This window comes from Amborella trichopoda, chromosome 7 (genome assembly GCF_054954075.1).
Source record: "Amborella trichopoda isolate Santa Cruz 75 chromosome 7, AtrichopodaSantaCruz75HAP2 v2.0, whole genome shotgun sequence".
In the NCBI taxonomy this organism is placed as follows: domain Eukaryota; kingdom Viridiplantae; phylum Streptophyta; class Magnoliopsida; order Amborellales; family Amborellaceae; genus Amborella; species Amborella trichopoda.
Genome location: NC_142342.1, coordinates 16,596,237 through 16,610,101, shown reverse-complemented (window position 1 = coordinate 16,610,101; position 13,865 = coordinate 16,596,237). Strand labels below are relative to the sequence as shown.

At 37.1% G+C, this 13,865-nt stretch overlaps 1 protein-coding gene across 12 annotated transcripts in view; it reads left to right on the top strand.

Annotated features, from left to right (window-relative positions):
• The window catches only part of LOC18426039 (putative triglyceride lipase), a 95,115-nt gene that overhangs the window by 26,714 nt on the left and 54,536 nt on the right, over positions 1 to 13,865 (top strand). For all 12 annotated transcript variants that reach the window (XR_016059622.1, XR_016059625.1, XR_016059623.1 and 9 more), the window contains exon 7: positions 7,186 to 7,250. Coding sequence is in view for 1 of the 12 variants with exons in the window: in XM_011622051.3 (XP_011620353.2) it covers positions 7,186 to 7,250 (65 nt within the window). In the remaining 11 variants the exon portion in view is untranslated. The remainder of the gene's footprint in view (positions 1 to 7,185; positions 7,251 to 13,865) is intronic.

Here is a 13,865-nt window from a genome sequence, read left to right as displayed (position 1 = left end):
GATTTTCTTAATAACTTGAATATGTGACCAAGTCATAATTTAATTAGGAATTCTAACTATATTTTTGTGAGAGAATAGGATTCCTAGCTTATCTTGTATTGTTTTAAAATAAGGTTTGACTAGTCAAAGTTCTATATGGATTAGAAGTGGATATGGGCCAAAATCTCAAGGGATAAGGTTTCTAGATATCCTATATGAATCATGATGGCTGATCTTAGTGCATCTGTATCCATTAGTGCATCTAACTGATAAGGTTTGTATCCTTTGAAATTAAATTGTGCTAAGACAAAAGTATATTTTCTATTATTTTGATTTTTAAAGAAGATTATGCTTTTGTTTCCAATACTCATATTTGAAATTACCATAGCTTTTTGTTCTTTTAGATTTTGTAATATTGTCCTGTGTTTCAGGAATTTCAGGTTCTTTAATTTCTTTTAATTTTAGCCTTTCATCTGGTCTAGATATTTGGCCTATATCTACTGATTTTCTTAATTTTAATCTAGAATCAGTGATATAAAGATTTTTACCACTTGCTTGAAAATTTACTGGTTCATATCTTTTTTTATGTTCAGTAAACTTTTGAACAAGCGAATCTTTTGGTATTTCCAGATCTTTCCATTTTAGAAGTTTGGGTTGAATTTCATTATCAAAGGTTTGTGGTTTGAACTGTTCAACAAATCGTCTATCATAATCCTTGGTTGATGTTTTGGTTAAACTAGTCAACTCATGGATAGCTTTCCATTCAATAAAAAGGTCGAAGCTATCTGATTTCATTCCGATATTTGTGGTTTGAATTCTAAGTTTGACCGTTTCCTGAATATTCGGATCATTGACGAAAATAAAGTAATTTGGTTTTACTTTAAACCAAACTATTCCATTAACTAGGTTAGATTGAACTCCACCTATTAATGCTTTAATTGGGTCATTAAAACGTTTGTTTAACATTATGACCAATATTGGTGTATCAATACCTTGTCGAAATAATGATTTTTTTTCAACTTGTATTACTCTAATATGAATGTATCTTATAGTTGGAAATTTTTGTTTTAATTTCGTAATTTTTGTTTTGTCAAAAATAGAAATTTCACAAGTTCCACTTCTGATGCTTTAGCAGTAGTATTACCACTAAATTGTTCAAAATGTCTGGCTGACCAAAATTTGAACTTAGAGATTTTGTATATCTCTTCCTTTTTAATTATTTTTAGCTTATCTAGCTTATCTTTTTCAATTGAGACTTCTTTTCTTTTGACATCCCCTAATTTAATAGTTTCAAGATCTTCTTGAACATTTTCAAAAAATTTATTATTAGATGATGTATTAAGCATGAAATATTTCTTCTTCAGAAGATTCCTCTTCTTCTTCTTCTTCTTCTTCTATCTCATAGAGAATGGATTTTGTTTCTGAGAGATCTTCTCCAAAACAAATTTCGAAATTATTTTCTTCTAAAAACTTAAACCATTTTTTTGGTGTTTTTGTTTTTCTTAGGACAATTGGGTGCAATATGTCCTTCATTACAAATATAACATCTACAACCTTTTTTGGGTGTAAATCTTTTGTTGTTTTTCTTAACAACGTATTTGTTCTTTTTGAAAGGTTTATTCTTATTTTTCCATTTTTTCCATTTGAAATGCTTTTTGAATTTTTTCTTTTTTTAGTTCTTTGGATTATTACAACCTATTTCCCATTCCTCTTTGAGGACTTTCTTACATATTTTTGCGGAAAATTGGTTTTTAATTTGTTTTGTTGCCTTAGAAGTAAGGCAATGTTCCATCATAGTTTGAAGTACAAAAGCATTCCTATTACCAAGAGGGTCTGTGCACGTTAATGTTTCTACATACGGCTTATATGTAGAATTACATAATTCATCCCATGGTGGAGGTTGTTTATGAAAAAACTGACCCTTCTAGATTTCAGATTCAGATTCTTTTACTTCATGAAAGTATCTTGGAAATAATTTTGCAAATGTTTCAAATTTACTAATTTTACAAAGTTTTATCCTTGTTAGTGCGTAAGTTGCATCGTTTTGTTGATTAGCAATACTTTGATATCCTATAAATTCCTATTTTAGGAGTTTTGTAAAATCAGATAGTACATTTGCAAAATGCGGATTTTTTATAATGTCAGCCTTTTGTAATTGGCCTAATGTATTTTGTTGCCATTTTTTGATAAATCTTAATGCATCGCCTTGTAGGGTTGTGCATATATAATTTAAATTTTTTTCATTAGTCCATGCACCTTTTTTTTATAGTATAATTACAGACATGGATTGAGCCCAATCAGCGATTGCTTGCTCATATGGGATATTTGTCAGATCTAGATAAGTACCCCAACACCCAACTAAAGTTTTATTCAGATTTTTTGTTAAAATTTATTGTTTTATAGGATCTGTTGAAGATAAATCGCCAAATGTTGCGAATTGATCTTCATCTAATTTTCTTAAAAATTCATGGCTGGTATATATTTTTGTTTCAGGGTCTAGTTCCAATGGATCTGGATCTTCGACCTTCCTTTTTCCTTTTGAATCGATATTTTCAATATCAGATTCACTATTTGAATGAGAAGTTGTTTCTTCTGGATCAACAGTTTCTGTGAAGCTGCCTGAAGCAATTTCAACAGTATCATTATCACTTTCTTCTAAGGAAATGATAAGTTTATAATTAAAATTTGTCAAGAGTTTTTCGTTGCTTGAAAAGAGCTCATGCATCATTTTTTGTAATTTTTCTCTTTCTAAAATATCTGGTTCTTTTATATACCTGGTTTTCCAGTATTCCAGAATTTCTTTGATAGAGTTATATTTTTCAAAATCTTTTTCTGTCCTATTTTCCGAAGTTAGCATTTTTGTGCCATAATGGAGTTTTGGAAAAAAAATGGGTTCAGGTACTATTTGTTTTTTATTCAGGTTTTTCACTTTGATCAATAGTTCCTTTGTTTTAGGATCTAGATCTATCTCCGTAATTTTTTCTAATTCTTAGATTTTTCTATCTTTTTTTTCTAATTTTTGTAAGATCATATCTTGATCTATATTTTTTAAAGCTTGGGTTTTGCTAAACCAGCTATTTGTTAAGTCTATTAATGCATTTTTGCGATGACTAATAGTTGGTAAATTGTTTTATAATATTTTATCTATATGGTAAATATGTTCGAAATAACCTTTTTTTCTTAGTTTTTCATCTTCTGTGTAGGGAATATCTATCATCTTAGACTCAACTTTGGCTCCTAAGGCCTTTTGACCAACGATTATTTTTACTTCCAATGGGTCTAATGCCAACACGCCACTTCTAGGCAACAACGGAAAACCCTAAAGCTAGTAATCGGCCAAGTGTATAGGATTTCTGGGGAGCGAAGACTGAAGCAGATAGTCTCTTTTACAGAAAAATAAAATTTTGGAAATAAAATTAAATGAGCAATTTTATCATAAAGAAAAAATTAGAGCATATTTTCTGATGCGAGAGTTCGTCGTTAGCCGCAGTTGCAGAGCATACTTAAGCATAACATAAATAATTTAATTCATTCAAAAAAGTAAGATACTATTACCTCACGCTCAGATTAGAACATCAATTATGCTTATCCCAAACTAAGCAAGTTGCGAATTTTACTGAAACCCAAATATCACTTCTGAGTTTTATCATGAATTAAATGCTCTATGGGAATCCCATATTTCACAAAACAAAACACAATTTAGAAAAAACATGGGAAAAATTTCTGAATTGTTAGTAAAACAATCAGTAAAAACCAGAGATCTGCAAAACCTATCTTTAAATTCTTTGCTTATTTCGGATTGTGACGAAACCTAAGGGATGCTCTTGGCACATCCTAAGAGGCTCCTATACATCTTTTGGGGTCAAGATGACACCATTACCATTGCTCTTCAAAATAAGGTTTATTCTTGTACGGGCTTCCATAATCCATAGGCATGTTTGGAACCTATGGGTCTTGGATGCGACCACCTCCTTTTTCATTCATATTGGGGAAAGATGTGCATAAAAAATGCACGACATTAGTGTTTTGTGCCTTCGAGGCTTGCTTTAGGTTTTTGAAGGGTCTTTTTAGCGAAACCCTAATTGTGTTTGTTGCTCTCTTGCCCAATGTTCTCAAAATCGAACCAGAACGGTTAACGGGATATGGGCCTGGAGGCGGTTTAACTGGCCTAACTGGTAAATCGGCCAATTCAACCGCTCTAACTGGGCAAGTCCCGAGCAGTCAAAAAAGTGTTGAAAAAAAAAAAAGATAAAAAAAAAAAATCTACTAAAATATGAAAAGCATATAAAGAATGATTAAAACAAAACACATTCAAATGAAGTTGAAAATTAATGAAAAAAATGGATTTTAGCAAATCGCTTTGTGCTTAGGGGTATTTTTAAATGTTTCTTAAAAAGAAGGGAAAATATAAAAGTGAGTATTAATGACCAATTTTTTTTTTTTAACTTTACCATAATGTAAAGAATGTTAAAAAATGCATTACAAATCAAATTCCTTAGTTTTGGGAATTTATATACATTTTTTTTGAATTTTTTTTAAGTACTAGTTGATCACCAAAACCGCCCAAAACCATAACCAGCTACTAGTCGGTTCCGATCACTGCTCTTGCCCCATAAAAATTTTAGCAATGCTGTCCTAGAGGTGCTTCCTAGTTCAAATTAGTGAGTTCAGTAGGATTCAGAATTTAAAGTGCGCCATTTGTCAAGTGAATGTATGTGGGATTTGCTAAGCACTAGAGGGGTAACCCTAGGCAAAAGCCAGTGAGTCTTCCCTTATTTGGTTTTATCTTTTGATGTTTTTGTCTTATTTTTGCTTCTTAAAGTCTCAATATTGTATCCAGTTGAGTAAAGTTTATTTTGGCATTAAGTTTATAAAGATCCTAGATTGTAATATGCTGAATTTATTATATTTATGGCACCAGTAAGTAGACTTTCCAGAAATTAATAAAAGAAAAGAAAGAAATTTTTGAATTTATATCCTGGAATTCTGCCTTTCATGGCTAAGGCACTAGGCTTTACCACTAGTGTTAGACTTGCTGGGGGTTATGCCTAGTCCTAGGTGACATGCCTAGGCACCTACCCCACCTCAATGCAACACGCATAGTCGCCCGAGTTCGGTCGCTTTTTTTAAAAATGGGTAATGTCATTTTACCTTTTGGATTAAAAATCTTTACCTGAGTCAAATGTGAGTAGTTTAATGGACCACTGTAATTGCGATACAATCATTTTGTAAAAGGTCATAAATATTTTGGAAGTAATGGATTTATTTTATCAGAAGTTACATTGTTGGGGAAACCAAATGGAAAGAAGCATATACAAAGAACCTTATTTACCAATAAGCTGGTCTTATTCTTGAACTGAAAGCTTTCCATGTTGGATTGTCATCACATTCAACAGGTTGATGCTGTATTGTGATATTACCTTTGGCCGTGTGAAACAGTGTGAATTGGCTAAAAGAAGGCATTAAAATGATCATGACTTTTCTTGAATGCACTAAAAACCTGAATATTTCTCTCTCATGGGACCCACCTTGTTTTTGTAAAGTCTATTTATCTTCATCTCTGGATGGTATGTCACACCGTTCTTTTTCAAAAGCATGCATTATCCCTTTTTATGAATGACAGCCAAAGTTAATAATGAAGAGTACTGTTCTTATAAAGTTTCTACAACATGATTTTATAATGTATTACAATTGCTCTGGAATTCTAGTTTAGACTAATGCTTTTTTTGGTAAAATGCTGTAGAATAACTCCCCAAGAAAATTTGTTTTAAATAATACTTTTGGGTTCCCCAGAAACACCTCGAGTTACTTTTGAAGTTTTTGCCTGAAGTTTGTCAAATCTTAAGTAAAGAAACTTGTTCCTAGATTTCTAAATTGCCTGTTAGTGTATTTCCCTTAATCCCTTGCTAGCTATTGTTTCTTTTGTCCCTAAAAATTTCTTAGTTGTTTCTTAATTACAGATGAATACTCAGTGTGTTAACCCCATTTCTGTGAGTTTGCAAATTTGTAAAATTTTTGGGAGACATTATTTGGCCTTTAGATGCGGGAAGAAGGTCATCTTTGAAATAAAGGCAATGGTGGTTTGATTGATGAGAAATATAACAGAAAACTATTTGGAGGCTCAAGTACCGCCATGGTTCATTCCTATAGAAGTGGAAGTGCAACGGGAGTTTTATGTGATCGCCGAATACCAATGGAGCTGAAGGACAAGTTCTGTAGGATAGTTGTGAGATCAGCTTTGCTTTACGCGGTGGAATTATGGGCGGTCAAGAAACAACATACCCATAGAATTAGAGTAGCTGAGATGAAAATGTTGGGATGGATGAGTGGCAAGACAAGAAGGGATAGTTTTCGAAATGAATACATTTGGGAGAATTTAGGTGTTCCACCAATAGGAGATAAGATACGAGAAAGTAGACTTAGGTAGGTTGGCCATATGTAGCGCATATCCCGTAGTACTAAACATGTTAGGAGGTGTAAGTTAGTTCAAGTGTAAGGCTTAAAAAGGGCAAGGGGTAGCCCCAAAAGGACATGACTGGAAGTAGTGAGAAAAGATATGGGGACTTATGGCCTCATTGAAAGTATGTCCTTCAATAAAGCAGAAAGACGGACCAGGATTCATGTACTCGACCCCAATTAGTAGTCATTTGATAATGATGATGAGAGTCATGTGCATCCTTCCCTTATCACTTGTTGATGTCCCACTCATGCATATGTTGCAGCCATTGATCTCCCACTCATGCATATGTGTGGCCATTGGGTATATCATTTGGCTTTTGAGTTATCACTATGAGAAATTTTACTTGTGAATGCTATTTGGAGTTATCCTTCCTTTATCACTTGTTGATCTCCCGCTCATGCATATGTTGCAGCTATTGATATCCCACTCATGCTTATGTGTGGCCATTAGATATGTCATTCGACTTTCGAGTTATCACTATGAGAAATTATTTTATTTTTCTTGTGAATGCTATTTCGAGATATATCTCTTTTTTTCCTAATCTTCTATATAAAAGCATGTTGCAAACTAGTTTGAACCCTGGTGTCTTGGTTATTAGTTAACTTGGAATGTATGCTACGCTGGCATTGCTTGTTTGCAGTCTATGAATAGGTATTGAATGTCAATGTTAGGTGGATGGAACTTACTTTTGGTTGAAATGCCATGTGTTACTGATGTTTCTAATCATCAAGGGTGTATTTTGTCAGGAAGCTCCCATGAGATGCAAGTCGATTTAGAGGGTATAGGTGGTGGCGGGAAGATACAATTCGAGGTATTAGGATCTCTGAGTCTCTGGTAATATCTTTTTTAATTTATCTTGTCAAGGGCCATGTATGAACAACATTGAAATATGAGTTCCATGCAAATAGCATTATTTATTTTTTGGAGATTGCATTATTGATGTGCTTTGCTTTAGGCTCATACAAAATAATGAAGTCCTGGATGTCATTGTTACCTGCTTTTAAATTAAATATAACCAATTATGCTGAGGAGTTTTCAGTGCTCTTTTGGTTTTCTTGTAACATGGCTGTAGAATTATTGATGACATGGAGTTTTGAAAAAAAAGAAAGAAAAAAAGAAAAAAAAGAAGAAAGTTAAGCTCACATTTTTCATGGAAAAGGCATTTCGGCATTGTGTTATCTTTATATATAATGGGAAAAGGTTCTGGTTCTCTAACTGAGAAATGTTTCCCATCCTTGAGATCAGGGATTTGTATCTAAGAGAATGGTACCGTACTGTCAGGCAGGATACTCATTGGTAACAACAATGGCCCTCTGCTAACAATTGATGACTGATGTCAACGGCTCCACTAAGGTGGACATGTGCCTTGAGCTGAGGAACCATTCACATCGGTCCTCCCTGTCTGACAGCAGATAGCTGATGTCATTATATGTCAGTGTATCATATGGTACTTGTATTATCATATATTTTCCTTTAAAAAGATTTCCTCTTTTAATAAATGTGCACCCCTCAAAAGATAAGAGCTCCAATCTTGTAACATAAATAACTGTCCTGATTGCTCGTGAAAATGAAGCTTGCAAATGATCTTTGCTTTGTTTTTCTTTGTACTGTGAACTGAACATTTAAACGGAACTTAGATTTTTCCGACAATACCTTGTTCGATGTAGCTGTGGATGAAAACAAGCAAAGACCAAATAAAAAACCTGAGACAAAGTCATGATTCAAAGCAGAGATGAAATCCTTCTTGCTAGGGTAGAAAACCCCGCCCTGTTAATTCGGAAACAGAAAACAGTTACTAAAACTCCTAAACTGAAGAAAACCCCTCTTATAATATATATTTCTATTCCTGAACTGATATCCTAACCCTATTAGAATGCAAACTATCCAAGACACAAACTCCAGAACAACCTAATGGGAACAAAAATTCCATCTCTAGCCCTAAACTTTAAAAATACCGATGGATCTAATCACAGAACTTTGGGCTCTGGTTGCCACAGCTACCAAACATACCAAAATGCCTACATAGGTTGTAGAGGTTGACCATTACTTGAACGGGCCCTGTAACATGGTAAAGCATGACCAACGTAAAAAGTTATGTCCCTCTAAAACCGGCTACATCATTGGCCTAGTAAAAAGTTAATCATACACATTTAGCACTTTCATTCAATAACTTCTCTATGAGCTTCTAAGGAGAACTTCGCCTTTTAAAATCTCTGCATAAGTTTATCCATACACCTTTGGCACTCTTTAGACGGCTTGCCTTCTAAAGAGATATTTGCTTTCTAAAGGGAGCTTCAAATCGTATCCTCTGACTGGTATACACTATCTGCGAAGAACTTTGTCGTTTTAATTATTAGCTGAAGGCTTGTATATGTGGTAAATCTATGGTCGGGGTTTCATATATATCCTATTGGGGGCACTTTTTTCTAAGTGTCCTCCACTAAATTTTTCCTACGGCCATCTGGGCCATTGGGTTATACTGGATCTTTCTGTTTCTCTCTCTATATATATCAACTTCCAAGCCTAACCTCTTTCTCTCTTTCTCTCTCTCTCTCTCTCAATCTCTCACTTCTTTTTTTTTTTTGGAAGCCCTCTTTGTGGTGTCGTAACATGCTATGTGTGTTTGTGTGTGCGTGCGCGCGCACGTGTCTGTTTGTGTGTCTTCCCTCATATATTTTGACTTCTTGGTCGAATGGAGGGTTCTATGGTGATGATTTTCATTTGATCCCCTAAAAAAACAGTGTGTGTACGCGTGCGTGCGTGTGCACGTGTGTATGTACATGTGTGCATTCCTGAATTATATTTAAACCTTGAAAGGTTTGGCTATCTAAGATTCCCTCGGTATAATTTCAAAAATTTTCTCTTGTTCTTTTATTAGCAACGAGGTAACTCTACTTACAATCGCCAAATACACACTACAAGACTGAAAATAAAACCCTACTACAATCTAGGATCTCGCTCTTACTAACTTCAAATATAAACCTTCAATGAATAAAGAATGAATCACAATGCCAATTCTAAATCAAATAGGAATCCTAATTCAAGTAGAAGAATCACTTAACACTAAAGAAACTTTATGGAAAACAACTTACTGAATTGTGCCTCGTATTACCTTGATACGACTTAGAACACATCCAACCCCCATTATCAAACCGATGGCACATTGATCTTTAGGTCTTGTTTGAGTCCTTCGATATGGGAAGCACCTGGACAATAACCTCTAACTCTGAATTGGGGTTGAGAGCATACATAGAAACACTAGGGTCACTTTTCAACTATTTTTAAATTTTGTGGCATGCCATAATGTGGTATCATCCCTAAACAAACTGGTTTGGGCATGTCCTCTCTTGTGTGTGGGGCGGCAAAAAGCCTTGTCAATGGGTTTAACTACCGGCGACAGGGGCTTCTGGTGGTACTTGGGTGGTTTGGAACCCAACTGAGCTTAATCTCCTCTCTTCCCACATAGGAGATTTCTCAGTCACCGTTCTCCTTTCTAGGGTGACAGATGGTTTGCTGTTCAAATTCTCTGCCATTTATGGACCCAATTCACCTTCCTTACTTTCCCGTCTTTGGTTTGAATTGGACTTCGTTGCAGCTTTACCCCACAGTGTGTGGTGCCTGGGCGTGAGAGAAACATTAACACCAATATTTCCCAAGGTATGTTATTTCCAACTTCATTTTTAGACAAGAACTTCTAGGCATTCCTATCCAAGGGAATGCCTTTACTTGGTCCAATCATTCCATCCAGCCTTCCCTGGCTAAACTGGATCGTTTCCTTCTTTCTCTAGATTGGGAAGCTGCTTTTCTGATTCATATGCACTCACCCTGCCTAAACCCACCTTGGATCACTTTCCTATTCTCCTTGATACATAGGTGGCCCAAAGAGGGCCAAAACCTTTTCGTTTTGAATTGGCTTGGCTAGAAGAGCATTCCCTTCTAAGTCTCATACCCAGGTGGTGGAATTCCTTCTATGCCCAAGTCTTGAGGAGAGCGGGATTCAAGCTTCAAACCACAATTCAGCTTTTAAAAAGTCCCTAAAAACTTGGAGTCAATCTCGGCCAGGGAATTATTCTCAGTTAAAAAGCTCTTTGCTAAGTTCCATTCAAGACCTTGATAGGATAGAAGAAGCTAGACCCCTTTTAGAATCTGAAGTGCTTCTTACAACCCAATCCAAGTTGGAATACCTCGCTACTCTCAAGCAAGAAGAACTTTTTTGGTACCAGATATCTTGAGTCAAGTGGCTAAAAATAAGGGTTCAGAACACTGCTTTCTTTCACCGCACAGCGAATTGCCGTAAAAGAGAACCTGATTTCCACAATTAAGGTGGAAAATCATTCTCTAATCCAGCCAGACGAAATTGATACAGCCACCCTCCATTTCTTCAGGTCTCTCTACTCTGCCTCAGTGGGACTTAGTCCTAGGATGACCACTCTGGACTTCCTAACAGTTCTATATCATTGGTCAAGTTGGTTGAACAGACCTTTTTTACCAAAGGCTATTTCCAATGCCATTGACCAATTAGCCAAAGATAAAGCTCCGGGGCCATATGGGTTTCCCATAGCCCCCTTTAAATCTTTTATGGGTACCTTTCTACTGGACCTCTTGAGTTTCTTTGAAGAATTTTATCATAGGGGGATCTCAACAAAGCTATTAATGCCAGTTTCTTAGCCCTTGTCCCTAAGAGCTAAAGGACTTTCGTCCTATTAGCTTGCTCAACTCTTCATACAAAATTTTGGCCAAAGCCCTGGCGTCCAGACTCAAGCAGGTTCTTCCTATGATCATTTCGCAGTCCTAATCTGCTTTCATCCAAGAAATGCTGATCTGGGACGGTGCGCTGGTTGCCCCCGAGTGTATTCACTCTAGACATTTATCCAAGAAGCCAGGATTGATTTTCAAAATTGATTGAGAAAAAGCATACGACCATGTGGATTGGTCCTTACCGGATGAGACGATGGCCATCATGAAATTTGGAACTCGTTGGAGAAAATGGATGAAAGGATGTATATCCAATCCTCATTTCTCAGTACTTATAAACGGAAGTCCTAAAGGCTATTTTTCAGCCTCGTGGGGGCTCCGCCAAGGGAACCCGTTATCTCCCTTTTTCTTTACAATAGCAACAAAGGTTGTCAACAGGTCTATCTCTCGCCTTTACCAAGAAAGCCTCCTCTCTCCTTTCCTGTGCAGTTCACAAGGTCCTTCGGTATCACACCTGCAATATGCAGATGATACCTTAGTCTTCCTTGATTGATGCTGCTCCTTATGAAATCGAAAATCTCAGTCTCTTCCTCAAATGTTCTGAGAATGCCATAGGCTTCAAAGTGAATATGGAAAATCAGAGATGATGGGAGTAGGTCTCACAACTCAAAAAATCAGAACCGTTATTCCTTCCTGGGAATGTTTAGTGGAGGACTTACCCATCACTTACTTAGGGTTACCTTTGGGCTTAGGGAAGCCGAAAAAGAGATAATGGGCCCAAGTGATCGACATAGTTGATAGGCGATTGGCTGGATGGAAAGGGAGGTTTCTCTCACTGGCTGGTCGCTCTACTTTAGTTAAAGCTACATTGGCCAAGACCCCTATTTACTTAATGTCCATATTCCACATGCCAGCTTCGGTGGCTAACAGGCTGGACCAACTTATGAGGAATTTTCTGTGGTCTGGTCAATCAAAAAAACCAGACATCACCTCGTCTCTTGGGATAGAGTCCGGCTACCCAAGTACCAAGGTGGTCTAGGAATCATAGATCTTAGAAAACACAATATGGCCTTGGTGGTGGAGGTTGGCCACCCAACCAAACTCTCTTTGGGCACAGGTTATTCGGAACAAATATAACATTTCGGATCACACATGGGTGCCTCACAGGACTTCTCATAGTAGGGCTTCAGGAACTTGGAAATCCTTCACCTATTCTCTTGCTATGTTCAAGCAATCACTACGCTTCCATCCAAAAGAATGTAATAGAGTGTGCCTTTGGTTTGATCTTTGGATTGGACATACCCCCCTTAGGGACCTTTTCCCCAACCTCTTTGAACTTGCTTCCAACAAAGAGTCCACCATTGCAAATGAAATGGTCCTTGCAGGGGGGCGCAGAACTTGGAATCCCTCTTTTAGTAGGAACCTCACCGAGGAGGAAATTTCAGCTTTCTCCAACATCTCGGCTGCTCTTTACTTGGTGTTCTTACCTTCTTCAGGGATTGACTCTCTGGTATGGACTCTTTCTCCATCTGGTAAGTTTTCAGTAGCTTCTTTCTACAAGAAACTTACCCAACCGCCTACTTACCTGTTAAATTCCATCTGTCCTCTCGCCAAAGTTTGGAATACTGTTACTCCTCCAAAAGACGAAACCTTCAATTGGATTGCCTGTGTCAATGGGCTCTCACGCTTGATCAGATTCAAAAGAGAGGCCTACCGCTCCCAAACAGATGCGTAATGTGCCTTGTTGAGGAGGAGTCAAACCCTCACCTCTTTCTACATTGCAATATGGCCTTTGAACTTTGGACTCTTATCCTTTACTTGTTTGGTCTCCAATGGGTCCTCCCATCTTTGGTTAAGGAACTTTTCCTTTATTACTCAGGTGGTCATTGGCCCAAAGCAGGTAGAATCCTGTGGAAGGAAGCAATCGCTGCTACCATTTGGGTCCTATGGCTAGAAAGAAACGAGAGGGTCTTTCAAGGACACAAAAATGAGGTTTCAGTGCTCTTTGACAAGGTTACAACCCTTGTAATTTTTTGGGTTTCCACCCAAAGTTTCTTTGGTGGGATTCCCAAGAATACCTTTCTCAGGCAGTGGGAGAACATTATCCAACTTCAACCTCTCAAGGCACATAGACCTCACAATTGGTAGCCTCCCATGAATATGCCATAAAGCTCAATTTTGATGGTTGCTCGTTAGGGAACCCGGGCCCATTAGGAGTTGGGGGGGGGGGCTCTTCTGTGACCACAATCGCAATGTCCTCATGACATATTCTGAATTTGTCGGACATAGAGATTCTCAGTTTGCCGAAGCCTTGGCACTCCTTATGGGCCTAAAAAATTTCAACCCATCTTGGGGTCAACCTTTAGTAGTGGAAGGAGACGCTCAAAATATTGTATCTTGGGCAGCAGGCACCGCTACCCCCCCTTGGTATCTATCAAGGATTTTTGACAAAATTTACCACATATGCAGGGATACCAACGTCTATTGGAGGGATACTTGGAGGATGTCGAACGCGTTCGCTGACCTTTTGGCTAAAGATGGAGCCCGGTGACGATCACATATGGAAGACCTTGACTGGTCCATCTCCTTTTTTGCTCTGGACCACAGAGGTTTTCAAGGACACTAATCATTTTTTTGCTCCTTCTTGTACTTGGGCGTTCCTATAAGCCCCTTTTTGAAGGCTCAACCATTTGTAATCAGCCACTTCAAGAGGCTAATTTTTGTATAGGGT